Here is a 25076-nt window from a genome sequence, read left to right as displayed (position 1 = left end):
ACTCTTAAATAAGAGTTGATATCAACTCAGTATTGAAGTGTGAGAACAAAATGTTTCTGAATGCTTTTAAATGGGAGAAAATTAAAATGAAGAGCTACCTTAATCATTGAGTTAACTTCATTTTACGTTTCTCCCATTTCAAAGTGTCACATTTACATACAGCAGGCACCCTGCTTCTCAGTGGCTGGTAGACAGGACATATTTATAACTAAAAATATAGGGGTTTTTTTAAGTGGGAGAAATTTAAAGTGCAGAAAAATGTTCAGATTATGGAACTTTTTTTTGTCACTTTAAATTTCTCTGACTTAAAAAAAAATTCTTCTTATGTTAGAAATGGGGTCTCTGGTTGGCCGTCAGTTTGCACTCTATCTGAGCAGGGACCCTCACTCTAGTCTGGGTAAGCGAGATACACAACTAGGATAACCCCTGCTCATTCCCTTGGTAGCTTGGCACAAGCAGTCAGGCTTATCTCAGTTGCAATGTGTAAAGTATTTGTAAAGTCACACACAGTAACACCGTGAAAACACCACAAAAGGACTCCACACCAGTTTAGAAAGATAGCCACCATTAATCTGAGTAGAACAAAGACAGAACAACAAAAATCCAGCATACACAAACAAAGGTTGGAATGTTTTGGAAATTTCAAAGATTAAACTTGAATATAGCGCTTAGAAACACAAATGCTTCAATTTGGTGCTATTACGGTATTATGACGGAGTCATTCCCAACAATCCAACACCAATGGCGCCAGTCACGGATTCGCACAGACCCCCAGGTACAGTACCTTGTGAAAATGAGGAAACAAGCCAGTGCACGGAGTCGAGGATCAAGGCGTATCTGGATCGGGTGCAGCGACGGTTCCGGTGGTGCGGAGCAAAGGAGTGAAGGCATTGATGCAAAGCGGTGGGTCCTTGCTGCTGAGCTGTGGAGATGAGGCGGCCAAGATGTGAAACGTCAATTCCTTACACTTCTGGTGGAGTCAATGTCCGGCAGTCAAGATGCGGCGGGTCGACCTTATGGGGTTGCGGTCACGCTAGTAGGCTGCAGGTGCCACAGCAGAGTTGGGTGTCACTGACATCGGTGACACAGCACTTTGGAACTCAGAGTCGTGGACTTCAACAGGAATGCTGCAGCATCAAGCCTGTGATGTCAGTCAGGGTCGTCGCACTCCAGCGGGGATCACGGCTTCAGTTGCAGGTGGCGTCGCGGGGTCAAGCTGCAGCATCCGTCGGGGTGTCGCTCGAAGTCAGTGCACTTGGTTTTTCACCAGCTTTCAATCACAAGGGCCTAGAAATTCGAGTAGGCACCCGCTGGCGAGTTAGAGTCCACAGCAAGTGAACCCAGAGGCTGGTAGGTGAAGTCTTTGCTGTACCTAAAACTTCTTAACAGGAGGCAAGCTCAGTCCAAGCCATTGGAGTAACTTCAAAAGTAGGATACACAGCTGTAAGGAAATGCCTCCTTGGCATGGTTACCCCCTGACTTTTTGCCTTTGCTGATGCCAAGTTAGGATTTGAAAGTGTGCGGAGGCCTGCTAACCAGGCCCCAGCACCAGTGTTCTTTCCCTAACCTGTACCTTTGTTTCCACAATTGGCACACTCTGGCATCCAGGTAAGCCCCTTGTAACTGGTACCCCTGGTACCAAGGGCCCTGATGCCAGGGAAGGTCTCTAAGGGCGGCAGCATGTCTTATGCCACCCTGGAGTCCCCCTCACTCAGCACAGACACACTGCTTGCCAGCTTGTGTGTGCTGGTGGGGAGAAAATGACTAAGTCGACATGGCACTCCCCTCAGGGTGCCATGCCAACCTCACACTGCCTATGGCATAGATAAGTCACCCCTCTAGCAGGCCTTACAGCCCTAAGGCAGGGTGCACTATACCATAGGTGAGGGCATAGGTGCATGAGCACTATGCCCCTACAGTGTCTAAGCAAAACCTTAGAAATTGTAAGTGCAGGGTAGCCATAAGAGTATATGGTCTGGGAGTCTGTCATACACGAACTCTACAGCACCATAATGGCTACACTGAAAACTGGGAAGTTTGGTATCAAACTTCTCAGCACAATAAATGCACACTGATGCCAGTGTACATTTTATTGTGAAATACACCCCAGAGGGCATCTTAGAGATGCCCCCTGGAAACATACCCGACTTCCAGTGTGGGCTGACTAGTTTTACCAGCCTGCCACAGACCAGACATGTTGCTGGCCCCATGGGGAGAGTGCCTTTGTCACTCTGTGGCTAGTAACAAAGCCTGTACTGGGTGGAGGTGCTTCTCACCTCCCCCTGCAGGAACTGTAACACCTGGCGGTGAGCCTCAAAGGTTCACCCCCCCTTTGTTACAGTGCCCCAGGGCACTCCAGCTAGTAGAGATGCCCGCCCCTTCCCGCCAGGGCCCCACTTTTGGCGGCAAGGCCAGAGGAGATAATGAGAAAAACAAGAAGGAGTCACTGGTCAGTCAGGACAGCCCCTAAGGTGTCCTGAGCTGAGGTGACTCTGACTTTTAGAAATTCTCCATCTTGCAAATGGAGGATTCCCCCAATAGGATTAGGGATGTGCCCCCCTCCCCTCAGGGAGGAGGCACAAAGAGGGTGTAGCCACCCTCAGGGCTAGTAGCCATTGGCTACTAACCCCCCAGACCTAAACACACCCCTAAATCGAGTATTTAGGGGCTCCCAGAACCTAGCAAGATAGATTCCTGCAACCTAAGACGAAGAAGGACTGCTGACCTGAAAGCCCTGCAGAGAAGACGGGGACACCAACTGCTTTGGCCCCAGCTCTACCGGCCTGTCTCCCCACTTCAAGAAAAACTGCAACAGCGACACGTTCCACAGGGTCCAGCGACCTCTGAAGCCTCAGAGGACTACCATGCATCTAAAAGGACCAAGTGGCTCTGCTCCAAAGAAGAAACATCTTTGCAACAAAGAAGGAACTTTTTAAGACCACACGCTTCCCGCCGGAAGAGTGAGACTTTGCACTCTGCACCCGACGCCCCCGGCTCGACCTGCGGAGAAACAACACTACAGGGAGGACTCCCCGGCGACTGCGACCCTGTGAGTAGCCAGAGTTGACCCCCCTGAGCTCCCCCAGCGACGCCTGCAGAGGGAATCCAGAGGCTCCCCCTGACCGCGACTGCCTGCTTCAAAGAACCCGACGCCTGGTAAAGACACTGCACCCGCAGCCCCCAGGACCTGAAGGATCTGACCTCCAGTGCAGAAGCGACCCCCAGGTGGCCCTCTCCCTTGCCCAGGTGGTGGCTACCCCGAGGAGCCCCCCCTTGCCTGCCTGCTTCGCTGAAGAGACCCCTGGGTCTCCCATTGAAACCTATTGCAAACCCGACGCCTGTTTGTACTCTGCACCCGGCCGCCCCCGTGCAGCTGAGGGTGTCCTTTTTGTGCTGACTTGTGTGTCCCCCGTGCCCTACAAAACCCCCCTGGTCTGCCCTCCGATGACGCGGATACTTACCTGCTGGCAGACTGGAACAGGGGCACCCCCTTCTCCATTGAAGCCTATGTGTTTTGGGCACCACTTTGACCTCTGCACCTGACCGACCCTGAGCTGCTGGTGTGGTAACTTTGGGGTTGCCCTGAACCCCCAACAGTGGGCTACCTTGGACCCAACTTTGAACCCTGCAGGTGGTTTACTTACCTGTAAAACTAACAAACACTTACCTCCCCCAGGAACTGTTGAAAATTGCACTGTGTCTAGTTTTAAAATAGCTTATTGCCATTTTTGTGAAAACTGTACATGCTATTTTGCTAATTCTAAGTTCCTAAAGTACCTAAGTGAAATACCTTTCATTTGAAGTATTACTTGTAAATCTTGAACCTGTGGTTCTTAAAATAAACTAAGAAAATATATTTTTCTCTTCCTACAACAGCAAAGTCCAGTCTTTGCTCTTTCCTAGGCAGATGCAGCAACTGCAGGCCAACCCAGCAAAGCACAGACAGGAAAGGGACAGTACTCCTCCAGCTCTTCTCCTTGGCAGAGGTTCCTCTTGATCTAGAAGTGTTCTAAAAGTCTGGGGTTTTAGGTCCACTACTTATACCCCTTTCTGTCTTTGAAGTAGGCAAACTTCAAAGGAAAGTCTTTGTTGTTCACAAGATCCTGCCTTGCACCAGGCCTTGGCCCAGACACACACCAGGGGGTTGGAGACTTACTGTGTGAGGACAGGCACAGCCCTTTCAGGTGTTAGTGTCCGCTCCTCCCTCCCCACCCCTGCTCAGGAGTCTCATCTAGATATGCAGGCTACATACCCAGCTCCCTTTGTGTCACTGTCTAGAGGAAATTCACAAACAGCCCAAATGTCAGTCTGACCCAGACGTGGATTCCACAGGCAGGCAGAGGCCCAGAATGGTTAAGCAAGAAAATGCCAGCTTTCTAAAAGTGGCATTTTTCAAACTGACAATCTAAAAACTAACTTTACCAAAAGGTGTATTTTTAAATTGGGAGTTCAGCGACCCCAAATTCCATATCTCTCTCTGCTTCCAACAGGAAACTGCACTTAAGATATTTAAAGGTAGTCCCCATGTTAACCTATGAGAGAGATAGGCCTTGCAACAGTGAAAAACGAATTTGGCAGTATTTCACTGTCAGGACATGTAAAACCCATCAGTACATGTCCTACCTTTAACATACACTGCACCCTGCCCATGGGGTTATCTAGGGCCCACATTAGGGGTGCCTTACATGTACAAAAAGGGAAGATTTGGGCCCGGCAAGTGGGTACACTTGCCAGGGTGAGTTGGTAGTTTAAAACTGCACACACAGACACTACTGAATAGCAGCCCTGACCCCTTTCCTGCTCTGGAACCAACTCCACTGCGCCTTTCGACAAAAGGGGTAGCACCTCCTGTTGCAGTAACAGAAGATGGTCTTCCGAACAGAATGATGGGCGGGGGGGGGAAATGGGAGGAGGAAACTCCCAAAAGGGAAGAGTATAACCTTTCCCCACAATATCGGTGCCACTGGAGTCTGATGTTATCAACTCCCACATGTGAAGAAAGTGATACAGTCTCCCCCCTACAGGAGATGTGTGAACAGGGAGTGATGTAGAACTAAGGTTACTTTCCCTGCTGCACCCCTCCGGAGGAAGAGGAAGAGGCAGAGTGCTGCTGGGCAGCCCCTCCAGTGCGTACTCTACCCCTGCCCCTGAAGGATCTATAAGGGAGAGCTCCTGAAGATTGCTATCCTGCCGCATGGAGCCTGCCACGAAAGGAAGCACCATGACCAAATCCCATAAACCTCCTAAATGATCTTAAAGAAGAGGAGGTGGCTGCTTGTAGTCCCAAAGGTCTTGCCGTGGCCCTACTCTCCTTAAACCGCTCCAAGGCAGAGTCGGCTTTCGCTCCAAAAAGTGTGTCTCCATCAAATGGCAGGTCAAGCAGTGTTGTCTGTACATCAGGAGAGAACCCGGACGATTGCAGCCAGGCATGCCGCCTCGTCGCTTTGGACGTGCCCATAGTCCTGGCCACCGAGTCCGAGGTGTCCAGTCCAGACTGAATCACCTGGGTCGCCGCCGCCTGAGCGTCCGACAAAAGGTTCTGCACCACCTGAGACAATCCAGGGTGCCCCTTGGCCTCGTCCATAAGGGCATAAATATATCTTCCTAAAATGCAAGTAGCATTTGTGGATTTCAAAGCCATGCTACATGAAGAGAAGGCCTTCTTAGCAGACTGGTCCATTCTCTTAGACTCCCTGTCTGCGGGAATTCCTGGAAACGATCCCAAAGCAGAGCGAGAGGAACACGAAGCCTGCACAACCAAACTCTCCGGAGTCAGGTGTTTGGACAAAAACGCCAGATCACCTGGGGCCACTCGATATCTTCTCACCACCGAGCTGTTCACGGCAGTCGAAGTCACAGGCTTCTTCCACACCTCTCTAATAGGGTCCATAAGTGCCTCATGGAATGGAAGAAGCGGCTTCGCCACAGCTGATGCTGGATGTAACACCTCAGTAAGGATGTTGGTCTTGACATCCGCAGCTGGAAGAGGAAGGTCCAAAATGTCCGCTGCCTTCCGTACCACGACATGAAAAGAGGCAGCCTCCTCTGTATACTCCCCTGGAGAAGCCAAGTCCCACTCCGGGGAAGTGTCTAGACCACTTGCCGTGTCCAATCCTTGCAGGTCCCCTGACGGCTCCATAATCTCTCCCTCCTCCCAGTGCTGCTTCTCATACTCCTGCTCCTCTAGCAGCCTCAGAGGCAACCTTCTGGAGCGGAGCCTGAATTCGATCCCTGGCGTCGATAAGGCGTCAGCCGACGCGAAGACATCGGACGGCGTCAATCCTCTGACTCATCCGACGCCAGATCCCTCTGCGCCACAGGCATCTTTAATGTCGATTGGATCCGTGGCGAACCCATCGGCGCTGGGGCGTTGGACGTCGTCGGCGTCACCGGTCTTCTAGGCGACCCCATAGGCACCGGACCAGTACTTCCTGAAGGAAGAAAGGGCATGAAGGGCGTCGGTCTATAAGAAGCCGGAACACCCATGTCGAAGGCCAACGGACCTGATGGCCCCGCATGCACACCTCCCGGCGCCATGGTGGCGAAGATATTAAACATTGCATTAAGGAATGCTGCTGGATCCGTGCCCGGCGCCGGATAACTTTGAGGAGCTGGTGCTTTAGGCGAAGCCGGCGTCAGCTCGGGCATCTCCATCTGCTCCAGAGAAGCCCTTGGCTCCTGATGCAGATCAACATCTTAACCTGACAGTGGAGACGTCAGTGAAGCTGGAATCGTCAGAGGCGTAACAGTTGGATTGACCTCCCAAGTTGGTCGACGTCGAGCCGATGGTGACCTCGAACGGGAGCGGTCCCTGCTCGACCGGCGCAGTGATCCATGCGGCACCAAGAGACCCGATGACGCCGATGAGACCTCGAGGATTTAGAAGAAGATTCCATATGATGATGTTTCTCCTTCTTTTTCTTGGACCGTGCCAGAAACAACTTGGCCTCCCGTTCCTTCAGGGCCTTTGGATTCATGCGTTGACATGAACCACACGCCTCGACTTTGTGGTCAGAACTAAGACACCACAAGCAATTGTCGTGTGGGTCTGTGACCGACATCCGACATCCGCACTGCTTACAGGGTTTAAAACCTGACTTCCTTGGCTGCAACATTGTTACACTGAAGTGAAACTGTAGCTCCCTGATAGCCTTGAAGAAAAAAACGTTACTCGAAGGCACGGAAAAAAGGGAACTGACGTCTGCACGTCGACAAGGACCTCTTATTGCCTGGATGACATCATACGGCGTCGTGTGGGAGTTGGGCAATTGTGCCGCCATCGTCGACGTGCAGAGCTAGAAGAAAATTTCCGTCGAGAGCTGGCGCGTGGGAAAAATTCTTTAGGTGAGGAATCCACAGGTAGTTGTATCCATCAGAACACCATGATTAGGAAATCAGCTCTGGTTCTAAGAATCAGCTTATCCGGAAAGGAGATATTGAAGAGGAGGTAGACGCAAAGTGCCTGCAACTCACTGACACACCCCATAGCTCCAAGGAAAACTGTATTAAAAGTAAGCAGTCACAACTGGCAAGTGTGCAAAGGCTAAAACGAGGAATGTGTTAAAAACATATGAACATTATTAACATCTCATTGAAGCATTATGAAAGGAGAAGGGCGAAACATGGTGGTGAGGCTTTTCAGATATCTCATGACTTTTGGCAATTTAAAGAGGGACATGTGGTGTGGGATACAGAGAAATACTGACAAAGTGGATAAGTAGCACTTTATTGTGCCCACTGTGCACTTCTGTTGGGCTAACAGCAAACCAATAGGTGGGCCTTGAGAGGCTGTACTGAGTTGTCTGTATACCATCTAAGAAACCTACCTCGTCTCCCAGTCTATACTGTTTTCGTGGAGTGTCTACGGGCGTCGAGGATAACATTTACCACTTCAGGAGAGAGAGAGAAAAATTACTGATGTTACCCTGCTTAATCTCCAGGCATTAAGGAGGAGGCAAAGGAGGCCGGGGTGCAGTGCCAGCCCCTGTGATTGCGAGAAGAGATCTCCCATTTGAGGGAAACAGTGGGGGGCACAGGGAGAGGTGCATCAGACGCACATACCACGCTCTTCTTGGGCAGTATGTGGCTTTTAAGATTACTTGTGACCGGTCCAGGCAAATCTTGCTCAAAAAAAGAAAAGCCCTCTCTCAAGACGACAGGTGCATCTTTGCCAAACCTGGGTTATGAAAACCATCCTACAGGGCAGAAGGTTCATCAACAAACCTTCTAACTGTGTATACATCAATAAATTAGATGCTGAAGATTATGGCGCGGCTTGTCACTTGCCTTTTCACCATCCTCCGGCTATGCCTCGAAAAAAAAAAAATGAGTATTTCAAATACATAGTCAGTCCAGTAATGCTTGTACAAAGCCTGATCGTGGATACCTAATTTTAGTTTTCATATCAAAGAACGAGACAAGGCACCAGCTGTATTGTACCTTTATGGGGGTACACAGGGGGTATCTAAGTAAACAGCTGCACATACACCAGCACATTAAATGTATGTAAAATAACAGGCTGTAACCGACTTAGCAAAGTCAGCTCAGATAGCTCAAAGAACTACATTTTTACTCTTGACTAAGCAGACAATCGTTTCCTGACTATTTGTGGGGGGTCAACTACGTATTTACTTTTCCAAACGCAGAATTGCATACAAAGAGGCCATTTGCAATTTGACACTGTCATGTTAGGTTGTTACAGGATATCAGACAAAAACAATTAGCCAGAGGACAGGAAGTAGCATAGGCTTAATGTATGATTTTGGCACATCTAAACTGCATTTTTAACACACTGTTGTTAGCTTAGTCCTTATCTTCAAATCTAAACACGATCAATATCAATAAAATGATCAAATCCCTTTTAGCAAAAAGTACGTCAATGTTTTTTTTACAATTGAAAACATACAATTCTGATGTTATAGTTTTTACAGTAAAGGATGAGAAGAGAGATATGATCCCTTCAACGGTAGAAATGAAATACTTACTTCGTTAACACAACTGTAATATGAATCATGAAAGCAATTTACATGAGGATGTGGCCCCAGGCAGACTAGGAAAAGCCTTTGCCCTAGTGTCCGTGCCGAATTACAGAGCGGACACAGAAGCAAACAAGGCAATGGTTGGAGCCCTGATTGTGCACTATATGAGGTGGTGCATAGTCAGTGTGGCCCACAAAGGAGCCAATTGGGAGGAGTCACACGAGTCCCATACACAATCCAGCAGTCTTTCACAGGAAGGTGCAGTCACAAACTCACAGGTTGGTTCAGTCAAAAACACATCCCGGCACACCTTCACAGGTTGGTTCAGTCACAAACACATCCCGGCACTCCTTCACAAGTTGGCGCAGTCACAAACGGCATCCGCCTGAAGGAAGATCCCTGCCCCCTCTTAAACGATAGACCAAGCAACATCTCTGGCTTTACCTGGTGCAATCTCCTTTCAACTGTGAGAGTTTGAGTCTGCACTGAGGACAGCACATTTTGTTCTGTACGTGGTGGGTGCATCGTCCCAACCTGTGCGAGGCGCACTGCGTGCAACACTGTATACTGGGACAGTGTGTTAAATATGCAAATCGGCACCAGGTGGCTAATATTGCCTGGCTTGACAAATGTTCCGAATCTCAAGCGGGTAAGAGTTCCAACCAGGGAGCAAACAGGCTTGGCTGCACTTATTTGGGCTACACTTTGGAATCCTTGCAGTGTGAGAGGCATGTAGAACATATTTGTCAAAACTGCAATGAGCATTAAGAGAATATTCACGTGGGCGGACATGAAATGGAAGAGTGCAGACCGCACCTGTGCACCACAGCAGAAGAAATGGGTAGTAGATAACCCTTGCTGGTGAGACAGGAGGGCGCAGGAGAGAAGGGAGTTGAAAGACTGATCCGTTTGGAAGGGTGCCAACAATCAGGAGATGAAAGAAGGGCTGATGGAGATGCGACACCCAGAGAGGACGACTGCGATGTTACGAAGATGCTCATGGCTCAGAGGGCGATAGGATAACGATATAAAAGTGGGGTGGAACGGATATGCAGAGGAGCAAATAAACCGAGGACAAAGCACTTCAGCGCTTGCATCAAATACACATAACAGAGTTGCAGGATGATAACACTGGCGTGTTTCATTTCTTAATTGCCTTACCTTCAGACATTTCTCATATTGTAATTATCTCCAACATATTGAGACACCCCCAGGAACCGCACATTTTTATTGCACTTCTTTCTAGGAGAAAAATTCTAATTTTCTAGAATCTACATTGTTCAAATGAATATGATACACAGTTATTCATAAGATCTTTTATTCAAAATAGTTAATATGCAGCTGATGTCCGTGGTACGGTTCTTTCCAGTGTTGCAAACAGAATCAAAAATAATTCTGGCAGAGCAAAAAGGGGGGAAAGAGCTCACACCAACGGAAAGTGGCAAAGGCAATAATAAATGGATGAACAGCAAAGCCAAGTCCGGAGATGCAGCACGTGTTTTTGGAATGAACATTTGTGAGAAAAGTATGATGGTGGTTCCAGGAAAGGAAGAAAGAAAGTTGGAAAAGTGAGATGGTGAGGAACCAAAACAAATGTGAGAGAAAATGGATACAAAAAAACAGGAGTGGCAACAGTTGCTTTAAAAACAATTATGAAAAGCCAAGAACGAAGTTTGTAAAGGAAGAAAACAGCGGACTAAAATGACAAAATGAAGCCATATGGCGTTTTGCCAGAGCTCTGTTGATCTAATGAATTTCAGGATTATTTCGAAAGCCTCACAACATGCAAAAGACGGTGCTTGCAAAGAGGACATTGATTTTAAGAGCCCTAGGGATGGGAGTCAATAAACCTCCTTGTCTTGCAGTCGTGGACACTGGAGCAGGGCATGCATGTTCTAATGTTCAATAGGACAACCTAACACACACACCAATTACTTCACACTGTCTCCCCAGTTGTGCTGCCAACCCAAAAACACAGATAAGCTATTCTTTCACCTAGTCAGCATATTTCTTCTCCATCTGGCAGTGCCATTTCTCAAAAGAGGGATTTAAAATACAAATTGCTTTAGCAAGACATTTTGGGATGGACCTACATTATACTATATTGGCACACAGGAAAGTTTCTGCAATTCTGCAACCTCAAGCCCGCCCCTCCCCCGGGAATCTTTCAGTCATTAAACACTGATGGATGTGCAAAAAAAAAAAAAGGGGGGAGTCTTACTAAATCACGAATGAAATGTGGGTTGAATCCCAAAACCCACAATGGATAGTAGTTCCTCTGTTTAGACTGGATTATGAGCTTTACTTTGAGCGGTTTGTTTCCATTAAAAAGCAAAAACAAAAAAAATTACCTGCGGTGTGATTTGTTGTGGATGGAAGGGATGAGGAATGTAAGGAACACGTTAAAGTCAATCGAACGTCTAATGAAGTCAGGGTGATGATGAAGATGGATGAAGGGTAGAATAGCTGATTTGGTTGTCCGGCATTTTATTGAATGATTTCAATTATATTTGCAATATCAAATGTGAATTTGTATTTCACTTTCAGATATAATGATAATAATAATATTTAATTTGTGGGTTTTTTACCGCACCTTTGAAAGTTATTTTTGGTACAGCGCCTGGCAGACATTTTGTTCATGTTTACTCTGCACTCACAGTAGCTGGCGTTTTGGATTTCTGCTAAATAAGGGACTACAGATTGGAACCTACTGTACGCAGCTTTAACTAGATTAACACAACTATTTTAGCTGATCAATTGGAATATTTGTTGCTACTGTTCATGTGATGTGAAGAAAGCCGTGCTACTCATTCCAAGCTACCAAGGGTAACTAGGAAATCCTCACACAAAAACGGTTTTACATTTAAATGCTTAATTATTTGACAGTGTTTGATTTCGACCACCTAGCAATCCGGCTTGCCAAACAAACCATCAAATGATGTTATGCATTTCACTATTTTTATTTAATTGTAAGGTTTTGATAGAGAAGTAATATGATGATGCTATTTTTGAATCAGTTGACACCAGCACACTAAGGAGCATAGGGTATTAGGAGCAGCAGTAGTTGCCAGAATATCACTTCAGAGACTGGCATCATTCCATCCTGCCACAGACAGGAGACCTACTCAAACATGTACTAAGAGCCTGGGATAGAGGTTTCTCTGTACCATTCCTGACTTACAGACGTTGGCCCTGGAAAACGTCAGAGATCACTCGTGGTTCCCTGACACACGGACAGCGTTGTGGGCCCAACCACTACTAAGCAGAGCAGCTGACTGGATTATTGCTTGTGTTGTGCCTGCGCACATCCTAATAGACCTGATATGAAGTTAAGGAATATCCAAAACACCAAAACAATCAGCAGACACGTAGCCACTTACCATTAGGAAAAGCCAAAACACTAACAATTAGAAAGAAGAATATGACAGAGAGGATTCCCTTCCAAATGTTGTCTTCTTGGCTCGAGTCGTCCCTATAAACAACGGAAAAACATTCATTAACAAGCATCTAGAAACAAAAAATATGTCCAAAAACATGTTCTCTAAACAAGCCATTTACCAGCCTTAAAACATTTAAACATGTACCACCCATGAAACCCAGGTAAAAACTCTGCCACGCACGGGATTCTAGAAGTTTATGAACAGTCGTCTGTTATTATTCAGAACTGTGCGTTTCTTGGCACAAGGTGGGATTACGGAGAAACCCTTTACAAGAGGATTGAAGAGAGGAGAGGGCATGCCACATTCAGTCTTAAAGAAAACGCAGGGGGCTAGTAACGTCAAGATAACCAAAAAGTGTACCAGTGGTATCCTTAACTGTGAATGTACCCTGTTGCGTCCAGGATGCACTCAAGACTGCCCTTCTGATAATTCCCCAAGTCTGTGTAAAACATCCCCAAGAACAGCTCAACTCATAAACTGAAAAATGCTCATCTGCACCTGATAAGTGTCTGGACCATTCCAGGCCAGGAAGCACCTTCTCTGCTGCCTGCTAATATACACTAACACCTGAAACATACCGAACACAATCGTCTTTCAAAGCCAGACTAATTAAGAGCTACCACAGAGCCTACCATGGCCCCTGCCTTACTACCGCTTACCCCCTACAATTACTACCGTGCCTCTGCCACAGCAGACTTGACTACACCTTTTTGCTTTCTGGATATTCTAGCTATTTATTACTTCTTACGTGAAAAATCACGACCAGGTTCCCGGCAACAGTTAAGGGATGCCTCAAGCTAACAGAGTGCAAAAATAACACCGATGACCAATGCCCTGAGACTATGTTCTCAAATTCTGCCACTGAGAGTTACACTTTTCTCCACCTCAGGGGAAAGCGGGTGGAACTCCTCCTTTGGTCTATGCCCTGTCATGTACCACAAACAACAACACTCACAACAGAGATGTCCATAAATTCTGATTTCAAGCTAGCTCCCCGTTTCTTTTGATTTCATCCAAGAAAAAAAGAAGGCTTTATCTTTTTACATTTACACTCGGTTCTGCAGCTACAAAGGCACAACAGTGGACCGCTGCCAAGGTAACTGGGTATATTAAGATTATTCAGTTCACCTGCAAGTGTATGCAAGAAATGTAAAAACCGAAACACCCGGCATTCAGCAATAAACTCCTTGTTAAAGAATGAGGCAAATGGGGATGCAACCTTCTGTAAAAGCAGTTTTGCCCAGCATGTGACCTGAAAGCAGCAAACGGAGCTTTAGTTGGACCACACACCTCACTGTGAGCTCTGCATGTGCCAGCAGTAGTAAGGGCTTATGTGCTGCTTGAAGTATAGCCACAGGGTGTCATGGCACTCTAGAAGGTATGCCTCGTGTGCCTGGCTTTTCTGCCCCTGGAGCTCAAAGCCATGGAGCCATTTTAAATCCTCAGCTTTGGGACCCTAGGATGTGCCCTGATATTCTTTCCACTCCTGCTCTTTACTGAATGGCTCTGAATATTGCATACAGCTGAGGTGAGCAGCTGCCCTCCAGCCCGTCCCAGCACATTGCCCGCCTGACTGTTTGTGGAGGGATGGTCAGATGCTGTAACACAGGAGCCAATCGTTAATTTTCAACAAATCTGGAATTCACCAGAGAAAACATGCCACTTTCAATAGGGCGCCTCTGCATGGAATGCCTCAGCGGCTGTAAGTGTTTTAATCAGTGTTTGTGATTTAAAGATGCTACTTACTAAGCTCCCTAATGCATGAACCATGTAGGAGCATTGAAGCTCTCTACCTGCAAATAGGGCTGTTGAGGGATGCATGCAGTTGGACCCTTAATGCCCACTAATGAATACTATGCCCACAGGTTGGACGCACTGCGAGTCTCCATTATCACAGGACTGATTGTACTTTGTGAAGCCACTGACAAATTTGTAAGGCATTATTCTTGGACTGAGGCCACTGATGACCCTGAAAGGCAAGTTCATGCATTTCTTATCCAGGGCCACTGACATGGTACAAAACCCACTGATGCACACGACAAACACATAAAATAAGCCCGACCCATTAGTTTAACATGTTTTTTTTTTTTTTTAATTAAGGAGATTTCTAATTAAAACCTGCACAAATATGAAGATGTTACTTTGAAGGGAGGAAAACATTTTGTTTAAACCAAAAACATACGTCCGACGTTGAAGTTTCACTCAGGTTCCCGCTGGCCACTTAACCCCTTGGGCACCATGGACATTACGTCCTTGTACTGGCCCTCAGGGGAAGCGCTAGTGCTCCCCCCCCCCCCAAGGGCCACCCCCATGCTATGGCAATGCCCTACAAACTTCCAACTTTGCTGGAAATCACACATTCTTTGCACATTTTTGTGATGGAACCTTCCAGAATCTGCAGCAATCCATAAAATTCCTACCACCCAGCATTGTCTCATCTATATCAATAAAAATTCTGCCCCACTTGTCAGCCTAAAAATGTTTTATTTCAAGCCGCCCTTTTGGACCCGCTTTTGTTCCTCCTCAAGTTCGACATGTTTTTGGCTCTTCCTGTCACAGGCACTTGGCCCACCTACACAAGTATGGTATCCTTTTTAGCGGGAGACTGAGGGGAACGTTGGGTGGTAGGAAATTTATCCCGGTGTGGTGATCCCACACAGAAATGTGGGAAACATTAGATTTTTTAGCTAAATTTGAGGTTTGCTTTGGGTAAAAAAACACTAGGGGATCCACGCCAGTCACGCTGGGTGGAAGGAGATTCCAGAACGTTCTGTCACTGAAATGTGAGGAAAAAGTGTTTTTATGGCCAAATTGTGAGGTTTGCAAAGGATTTGGGGTAACAGAACCTGGTGAGAGCCCCACATGTCACCCCATCTTGGATTCCACTAGGTGTCTGGTTTTAAAAAATGCACAGGTTTGGAAGGTTTCCCTAAATGCCGGCTGAGCTAGAGGCCAAAATCCACAGCTAGGCACCTTGCAAAAAACACATCAGATTTCAATGTAAAAATGTGATGTGTCCAGGTTGCGTTTCCTGTCGTGGGCATTAGGCTTAGCCATACAAGTGAGGTACCATTTTTATCACGAGACTTGGGGGAACACAGAATAGAAGAACAAACGTTATTTACCCTTTCCTTTCTCTACATTTTTGCCTTCCAAATGTAAGACAGTGTGTAAAAAAAAATTATATTTGAAAAATGCACTGTAATTCACAAGCTAGTATGGGGACCCCGGAATTCAGAGATGTGCAAATAACCACTGCTTCTCAACACCTTATCTTGTGCCCATTTTGGAAATACAAAGGTTTCCTTGATACCTATTTTTCACTCTTTATATTTCAGCAAATGAATTGCTGCATACTCGGTATAGAATGAAAACCCATTGCAAGGTGCAGCTCATTTATTGGCTCTGGGTACCTAGGGTTCTTGATGAACCCACAAGCCTTATATATCCCGCAACCAGAAGAGTCCAGCAGACCTAACGGTATATTGCTTTAAAAAAATGTGACATTGCAGAAAAAAGTTACAGAGTAAAACGTGGAGAGAAATGGCTGTTTTTTTCACCTCAATTTCAATTTCATTTTTATTTTAGCTGTTATTTTCTGTAGGAAAACCTTGTAGGATCTACACAAATTACCCCTTGCTCAATTCTGAATTTTGTCCACTTTTCAGAAATGTTTAGCTTTGCGGGATCCAGCATTGGTTTCACACCCATTTCTGTACTAACTTGAAGGAGGCTATAGCACAAAAAATATTTAAAATGGGGTATGTCCCAGTAAAATGCCAAAATTGTGTCGAAAAATGTGGTTTTCCGATTCAAGTCTGCCTGTTCCTGAAAGCTGAGAAGATGGTGATTTTAGCACTGCAAACCCTTTGTTGATGCCATTTTCAGGAGAAAAAAAAACATAAGCATTCTTCTGCAGTCCTTTTGTCTCATTTTTTTTTTTTTATTAAGTTTTTGCTGTATTTTGGCTCATTTCTTGGTCTCCTTCAGGGGAACCCACAAACTCTGGGTACCGCTAGAATCCCTAGGATGTTGGGAAAAAAAAGGAAGCAAATTTGGGTGGATAGCTTATGTGGACAAAAAGTTATGAGGGTCTAAGAGCGAACTGCCCCAAATAACCAAAAAATAGGCCTGGCACCTGAGGGGGGATAAGGCTTGGCAGCGAAAGGGGTTAAAAAGTGCGGGTACAATCTGCAGCTGAGCCTTGATACCAGCCCTAGAATTCGAACCTGTGGGCTCTGCTTAGCACCCAGGACAGAGGAACCAGGAGCAGAGCTGCAGGAGCCCAAGCACCAGTTAAGTAGGCCTGTAGCCCGTTGTGTCTAGTACTTAGTTTTATGTGCGTGTTAAAGTTCTTACTTTACTTTATAAATGTAAAGCCCTGGTTTGGACTATCTGTTTTTGCGCTGCTGGGCGACTGGTGGTGGAGTTCTGTGTTTGCGCACCCCAGGACTACCTGCTCGAAAAGCCAGTGACTGCTGGTTATCGCTAGCATAGAGAAGCACAAGCTGAATGCATCGTATCTGGCCCAGTAGGATGGACAAGGGAACAGCAGAGGCAAATGGCACCAGCCCGAAAGGCTGCTGTGGCATCCTGAACGGGGTATGACAGAGTGCGTCCTCACAAATATTTGCTTCCCAGCTAAGTTTCCAATTTTTAAGCCGAGACTAGAGCAATCATGAGTAATAGAGCTCGAAACAATTATGAAATGAAAGAAAAAGGCAAGCTACCCTATGTTATGTGCCAACACCTGCCAGAAGAACTCTAGCCCAAATGTAATATTTTTCCTGTATTTTCAGTGGTTAGTTGAGTCTTCAACTTGCCGAAAAAGCAATACGCAACAGGGGAATTGCTCAGATATGTTGGGTCACAGGGCTCTTTAACACCAGGAAATTGTCCTGGAGGACTGTAACCCTACTTACCCATGAGCTTAAGAAAGAAGGCTGCTATTCAAACTTCCAGCTGCTCACTACATACACTTAAGTTCTAGTTTATCGCACACACCAAGGACATCTCCTCATAAGCAAAACGCAACACGGTCCACCATGAACACCTTCTGGGATGCTTATCTTCCTTCCACCAGCAGTGGAACCACTCCCCCAGGATGGCGAGACAAAGCACACTAAAGCTTTCAAATCTACAAAGAACAAACAATGCTTGCCTAATTAGAAATGTGGAAGCCTTACACAGGAATTAAACATTTGAAAACCTTGGCGAACTTGCCAAAAACAATGGCAGGCATGCTTGTCTGTAAATATATCACACATTAAATAGACGCAATGTTGGCAGATTAAACTGCAAAGCCCTGCAGCGCTTATCTAAACGCCTCTGCATCGAAATCCTACCCCCAGCCAGACAAGAACTAAATCCTGCTCCCCTGCCTGACAAGAACAAAAAAAAGAGAAAAAAAACTGGCTGGAGACCAACAATAAGACAAGCATTTACAATGCAAAGGGTCTCGCATTTGCTTGAGTAAGAGCTATTAGCATTGGAAACTCCTAACCGGACTTTTCTTGCCACATAAATTGAAAATTAAAATTAAAACTGTTTCACATAAGCGAGCTGATGGCTGCCAGGAGCATGAGCCTGAAGGAGACACACAAAAGGAAAAAAGTTCACTTGCAGTCAAACGTATCGGCAAAAGTGCAATTAGCCATGTAGCAGGGTCGATCTCCAAGGCGGTAACTAAACCACTCTAAGGCGGGACAAATGTAAAGCATTTACCAATGATAAGAAAGGATTTTGAAGGGCAAGCCCATGAACAAGTGATGGTGATGGCCATGCGGTGGGTGTGGTTAAAAGCCCAAACAGATAACAACACGTCGAAAAGCAGCGCTTGCGCACTGCTTTGCTTGACCTAAACAGGCTTCTATTGACTTGCACACCGGCAGTCAAGTTACCGAATGAGCAAACAAATTAGGTAGGATAAAATACTACAATGCGTTTAAATGTATTACATAGTTATTTTGTAGTACGAGGGGATCCCAGGTATTTGTTCAAGGTCCTCAAGCATAGAGGATCTAGGGAGGGGGGCAACATTTCCAACCAAACAAAAGGGGTAGTAAAGTGTAACAGGGTGATGTGAAAAATATTTTTTAAGCAAGCTTATGCCATAAAACAAAAAAAGAGAAAGCTTGCTGCTGTCTGAACGTGGCATTCACATGCATGCGATACATTGTGTAAAAAGCATTACATAGAATTATAATGGAACGGTTGCCCGGCAGAGAGGTGTACTTAAGCAGATAAACTGTTTTTGGTTTAAAGCACATAACACGAAAATAATATTTTTCTTGGCGTCAACCCTCAATAAAAAATAATTTTTAAAAAACGAACAATTTACTGCAAACACAGGATTTTCTAAGGTATAAAGAGTTAATTATCAGTAATTTTGTGTTAGAAACTCGACTGGAGAGACAGCAATGAAGTAGTACGTATGGCGAGGAAATAAAGTTAACTGCACTGGTAATAGTGCGTGCAACATGGCCAGCTGTAGCAGTACCCATGCCCAAATATTACTATTTGGATGCGGAGATTTATTTACAGCTGCTGAAACCCTTGAAAGATTTCTTCAACAATATGAAGACTCAGTATTAGGTACTGCAGGTGCGGTTGTCTGCAATAGGCACCACCAGATGACAGTGTGAGGCAGGTAGCAGCAGAAGTGTTACCTCATGGAAAGTTTTTGATAGGTAACTAACAGGTGTAAAAGCAGACCAGACAGACATTTAGGGTGGCTCCTTTAAGGTGGCACAAGACCCTAGGAAGCCACAATCAGAAGCAGTAACAGAGCAGCGTGCGTCAGTCACGCTAGTTAGAACTGCAGAAGAAATCAGATACAATTGTAAAAAGTTTACGTTTTAAAACGGGTGCAGCAGGAATGGCCACGCGAATCGTGGCCAGGGCATGGGATGCTCCCCAACCTCCAAGTGTGGCGGAGAGGGACGCAGACATGGATCGGTACCAGAGGGCGGAAACAGTGGCTTATCAAAGTAGAGACTGCCACAAGAAATGGGAAAGGGTGGGTGGACCATGGAACGCCCTACACAGGCTCTTAGGAAGGGTGGGGTGGGGTGGGGTTGGAGAGACTGGAAGCTTCCTGTTTCAGAAGGGGGTGACACCGTATCAAACTGGACTAGAAATGACACCTCAACTGTTTATCCTCACTGCTATTTTCAGGGGTGTTCTGTGTTTTAGACCACAGGCACACAAGGTGATGGCTGTATTTCAATCAAATGATTCAATGCATGCTGCACATTGCTTAATAAAATGTTTTAAAATGGGAGTGAGGCCAGACAGCATGTAGAGTTGCTGCTCTCTGCTGGTCTGAGCCTCACTGTTTCACTCACCCCTGGCCTGCCTGCAAGGCACTGTCTTCCAATCCACCACTACCACTGAAGCAGGGAGCAGAAAGTGACGGACTGCAGAAGAGCACAGAATCGCAGGGTGAGGTGGAGATATCAGGGACTGGCGTGGTGAAAACAGGCCCTGGCTAATGGCACCGAAAGCAAGATGAAGCCCAGTGGCTGACCTGCTCGCTCGTGAGAAGAGCGGTGGGTGAAACCTTCAGTGTGGATACACAGCCCCCGACCCTGACGAAGGGCTGATCTCAATGGAAGAAATACTGAACCTGGGGACCGAGTGGTAGAGTGCTGCTTGGGATTGGCTTGTGCTTGGGGCTGAAGCATGCAGGACATGCAGGACGTTGTTTCCCTGCGGGGCAGCAGATGTGTTTAGCCCCGGGCAAGCTGTTCTGCTATGCGACTGACACACATCGATGATAAAGGCATAAAAACAAATAAAGAGACAAGACGGTGCTCTTTCACTCTCAGACAAAGAGTAAAAACACTGCTGGGGAACCTGAAAGTAAGATGAATGGGGGCGGGGGCTGGGGGATTCCGGGTGATTGCAGTGCCAGACATAATTAAAAAAAAAAAAAAGTGTGGAACAAACGTCCGCAAATGTACACTTGCACCTCTAAAGGTGGAGGAAAAGATTGCAGACATGGAAGGCTCAATGAAAGAGTAATACAGCAGATTAAGGATAGAATATTAGCCCCTCCTGGTCATGGCAATGAGAAATTAGTGAGAAGGCCATACAGACTTCCATCCAGAAACAAAGGTACCACAGACAGCAAATCTACTATCACTGTAGTCCTTCGGACCCAGAATTGCTCAACCCCACCTTACACAATGCAGCATTGCTGAAAAAGAATCTACAGATCAAGAGACTGAAGATCCTAATTTTTCCAGACCTCTGTTCAGCGACACAATCTCAAAGTGTCAACAACCAAACTGTTGCCGTACAGCTTCCTCAGTATGATATTCATCACGCGCAAAAGTGGAGAAAGAAGGCAAGAAGTTTTTAGAAAAAGCCAAAGGGGAGGAGTCACAGGTAGATTCAGTGAGGTTAAAAAAAAGCCAAAGGGGAGGAGTCACAGGTAGATTCAGTGAGGTGAAGCTGTGCTCCCATGACGAAGTATGTGAGCTGATCCACCATAGGCCATAAGGCTTCATCGGGGCCAGAGACGGCCTTGAATAGGTCTGTTAAGGAAAGTGACTCTCGTTAGAGCATCTCCTTCAGCCGCCATCCTTTTTTTCTTAATTTACTTTCTTTCTTTCATAGATTATTCCTTCTCCCTGCCGCCCTTAACTATCGATTCATTTACTTCTTGCTTTACCTTCACTAACATGAGATTTAACACATTGCCATTATTCTTAGAATCAAGTATTCATTCAAAGTAATAAAAATTATAATTTACAATTAAGCTGCAAAGAAAACCAGTTGGAAATATAAAATATATATTTTTTTAAATAAGAAATTTCCATGAAAAAATCCTCTCAGAATCACCCAGAAGAAAACAATGTCAGCTCTTTTTCAATCCAGGTACAACGCTTGGTAAGGAAAAAAACGAGCATCACTTTTCAAAGGCAAACTGCTAGTGTTAAGCTTGCCTGCGGTTATGAAAATAAATCTTGAAGGTCTCGTTATTATTTTGAGGTGGCGGACATTATGTACTTGGTTGCTTTCTGGAAATAATACAAACATATTTAAGACAGTATTTTAAAACAAAGTAGCAGATGCTGCAAGACAAATGATGGCTCATAACAATACGTTTTGTAAGGACTGAAGAAAGCAGCCCGGCAGCTCCTTCAGAGATGATAATCCAGCATGTGTGGGTTGGAGGCTCGAGTAAAAGAGTAAGATGGCGGGGCACTCTTCTGATATGCAGCTGCAAACACCACAAGAAGACTGCTCCCCCAATGTGCTTGTCTTTAACAGAAATGGTGGAGTACCCGGCAAGTGAATCTCACTTTCCACTGAAAAAGAAGAGGCTGAAGTCATCTTCTGGCCACCCCAACACGTGTGTGCAGCCCCATTATGGTGGCTGATGCATAAAAGATAGGGATTAATTTACTGACATGGATAATCTTATAATGAAGCAATGGTGGCACATCTATGTGGGCATTAACACTCTACCTTCTTTATTCTACTCTCAAATTGTCCTTGATAACTTTTAAAAAAGCATGATGAAAAATATAAATATACATACACTTTTCCAAGCCCAGGTAATTAGCAGATGACCATGGGTACTCTTTTCAGCCAGGAGGCCATAAATCAAGGGTTGCTGGGGTGATGACCTCACAGCCCTAAGGCCTACAAGGTCATCAGCCTAGGAAGCCACAGCCTCTTGGGCTGAGGAACATGCCCCCTCCCCCTGAAGGCTGTGGAGGTAAAGTTAACCCCGGGTGCTTCAGGCAGAAGCTCTGTAGTGCTAAGGGCAGTATAACAATCGGGGCATGGGACCACAATACACAACCCTCTCATAATGTGTCACAGGGTGTAGAGGGGTCAACAATCCTCACTGATCCGCCCATATAATGACTTGAGAAAAGGGTTCACCACTTTATCGGTATCACATTAGAATTTTACTGACAGCTAAGGAAGAAATTTGTTACTCATAATGCATGTTTATAAATAGCTCCACTGAACAGGAAAAGTGCACATCAAATTAAATATAGCAATTTCATGCCCACTGTTAAGGAAGCCTTAAGTGCACACTTCAGATCCAGCAACTCTCACCTAACGTCCCAAGTTCCTTAACCAAGTAGCTCAAGCAGATAGTTACCTTGCATGACCGTTAATTTGTTGAAGGGCAGTCATCTTTGGAATCTCTCCCTGTGTTTTTTCAGACAGCATAATGGACAAATCAAGGAGTCACCTCTCTTTTGAATGAGTTGAGCATGGCAGTCGATGGTGGCACTGATTCTAATTCTTTTAGTGCTGTCAGTTGACTCTAACACCATCAATCATTGCTAAGGCTTCCAAACTTTAACCTCTTTGGTAAGACACTGCACTAGATTAATTTCTGCAAGAGACACCTCTGGCAGCTTCATAAACTGGTGTTTCCACACCCTACCAAACCAACAGCTGGGGGAGGAGTTCCCCTAGGCTCTCCGTTCCACCCTCTACAAGACACCTCTGACTCAGCTACAGTATGGAACTGAGTTCTCCTCCATGTATGCGGACAACAACATTTTGTTGAACATCCAGGACAGAGGTCAGGTGGGAGGACGGAAGAGGGGGAACAATCCCAGATGGTCTTGTATGTGCTTTGCAAGGGCACGTGGATGAACACTTGACTACAGAAGAACCCCTTGAAATAGGAGATCCTAGTTCATACAAAAAAAGCCACAAACAATTGTGATGGATCATTTTAGCTAAACTACATGGGAACCTGTCCCACCATAGCTCAGGCAGTGAGAAGCCTGGGCGTATTAATTGATGATTATCTTTTTTGGTCAACTAAGATGCCATTATGTTGAAAAGCTTCTTTCTCCATCTTCATTCATCATGTAAAATTCTCATGTTCCTCCGCTTCTCAAACAAAATTTTAGTTCTAAAGCATTTGTTGAAGCAAGTGTGCATTTCTGCAATTATGTCTATTTAATTAGGGTATCCAACAAAATCACTAGACCGGTTACTCCATATTCAAAATGCTGCTAATAAGGTCCTATTTAGGCTAAGTATTTTCAATTTAGTCTCAAATCATTTATGACAAATCCATTGCCTTCATATAACAATCATGATTATGTTTAATTCCCTATGTATCATGCATCTGACGTGCATCACCTCCAAACCTAGCTTCTTTTTTTTTACAACGTATGCATCTATGATCCAGCACGCAGCTTGTACTCTCAAATAAATCATCTCTTCCTGGCTCCAAAGCTTAGATCAGCAAGATGGAATGCAGAACTTTTATCGGGCAGCATGCACATTTTTGGTGCTGGTAAAAGCAGAAGTCTGCATTTTAGAAAAATTAAAAAACATGTTTTTCTTTCATATAATCTTTTAAAGAAGCACTGGCAAGTCCAATTTGTTTTGATTTACTAGCAGTAGTGCCAGTCAATGATTGGTTTAGGCTCCTGATAAGTTATTATACATGCAATTATTCACTCATCCTTGCACTTGAGCTTCCATTTATCCACCCATTGACTCATTCTTATTTTTGTTAAAAAAAATATTTTGAGAGAGAATGCAGCAAATAAAAAAAGCATACAAATATTAAATACATTGTGGCAAAAAATACATAAATCAATACATAATACCAAAATCACAATACACCATAAAAATATATAATTGATATGAACATCAGGGTTTCATATAGCCCCTCATATTGCCCCAGATAAGATGGAATCAAGCAACTGATCCTCTAACTTTAGCTATATGGAGTTCTAATTCATATGCTTCCATGATTTCCTTCCACCATTCCTCATACTTGGGCACAGAGTCAGATTTCCATTTCCTAGCAATTATCAATCTTGCAACAGTAAAAGAGTAGACAACCCAGTTCGCAACCCTATTGCCAGCAACACCATTTTTTGAGTTAATGACAACCCAGAAGGTTGTAAAATACATATTTGCAGCAAGACAGAAAACCAGAATGTCCTAAGTTTACAACATGTAACAAACGTGAATATTATCAAATGCAACCTTGGAGCAGCGTGGGCAATTATAGGATAGGTTGTACCACTTACAATGTTTGGATGGGCTTATCTAAAAATCAAAAAGGGTATGATAAACCTGACCTCACAGACTGGTGGATGTAATAACCCTGCAAAAACGAGCAAGACTACTGTTCAACTCTTGCTCCGTACCATGCTCACCTAAGCTCGTGGACCGTCTGTCGGCCCGAAGACCTACGTCACTAAAGGACTGTTGAACTGAACATCTATACCGATCAGAGATATCAGATTGACAATTACTACAAATCAATTGTGCAAACTCAGATTGGGCCAAAGGAGTTGTAATACTAACAGTCTTACTAAGTAGAAAAGTTCGACTCTGTAAGTACTTGAAAAAAATCATTGCAATGTACTGAAAATTCAGACTATAGATCTGGAAATGATTTCACCCTAGAACCATCTATAGGATCATCTAAGCACCTAACTCCAACCTGTCTTCAGGTACCAAAATACAGAGAAGCAGAGCATTTGGGTAATTTAGGATTGTTCAGTAACAGAGTATGCAATGGCAGAAAATTCTTACATGCACTCACTTACACAACCACAAAAAACAGCACAAACTCAACTTGTGCAAAACAAATTAAAGGAAAAAAATATTAAAAAGAAAACAAATATGCTGCCTAAACATATGCTTG

At 45.1% G+C, this 25076-nt stretch overlaps 1 protein-coding gene across 2 annotated transcripts in view; it reads right to left on the bottom strand.

Moving 5' to 3' along the window:
• PTDSS1 (phosphatidylserine synthase 1) overlaps positions 1–25076 on the bottom strand; it is a 371911-nt gene that overhangs the window by 273288 nt on the left and 73547 nt on the right. For both annotated transcript variants that reach the window (XM_069220513.1, XM_069220514.1), the window contains exon 2: positions 12359–12450. In XM_069220513.1, coding sequence (XP_069076614.1) covers positions 12359–12450 — 92 coding nt within the window. The remainder of the gene's footprint in view (positions 1–12358; positions 12451–25076) is intronic.

The sequence above is a fragment of the Pleurodeles waltl genome, chromosome 2_2 (assembly GCF_031143425.1).
Source record: "Pleurodeles waltl isolate 20211129_DDA chromosome 2_2, aPleWal1.hap1.20221129, whole genome shotgun sequence".
NCBI classification, from domain to species: Eukaryota; Metazoa; Chordata; class Amphibia; order Caudata; family Salamandridae; genus Pleurodeles; species Pleurodeles waltl.
Note: the sequence above shows the minus strand (reverse complement) of the source record. Positions and strands in the feature narration are given on the sequence as shown.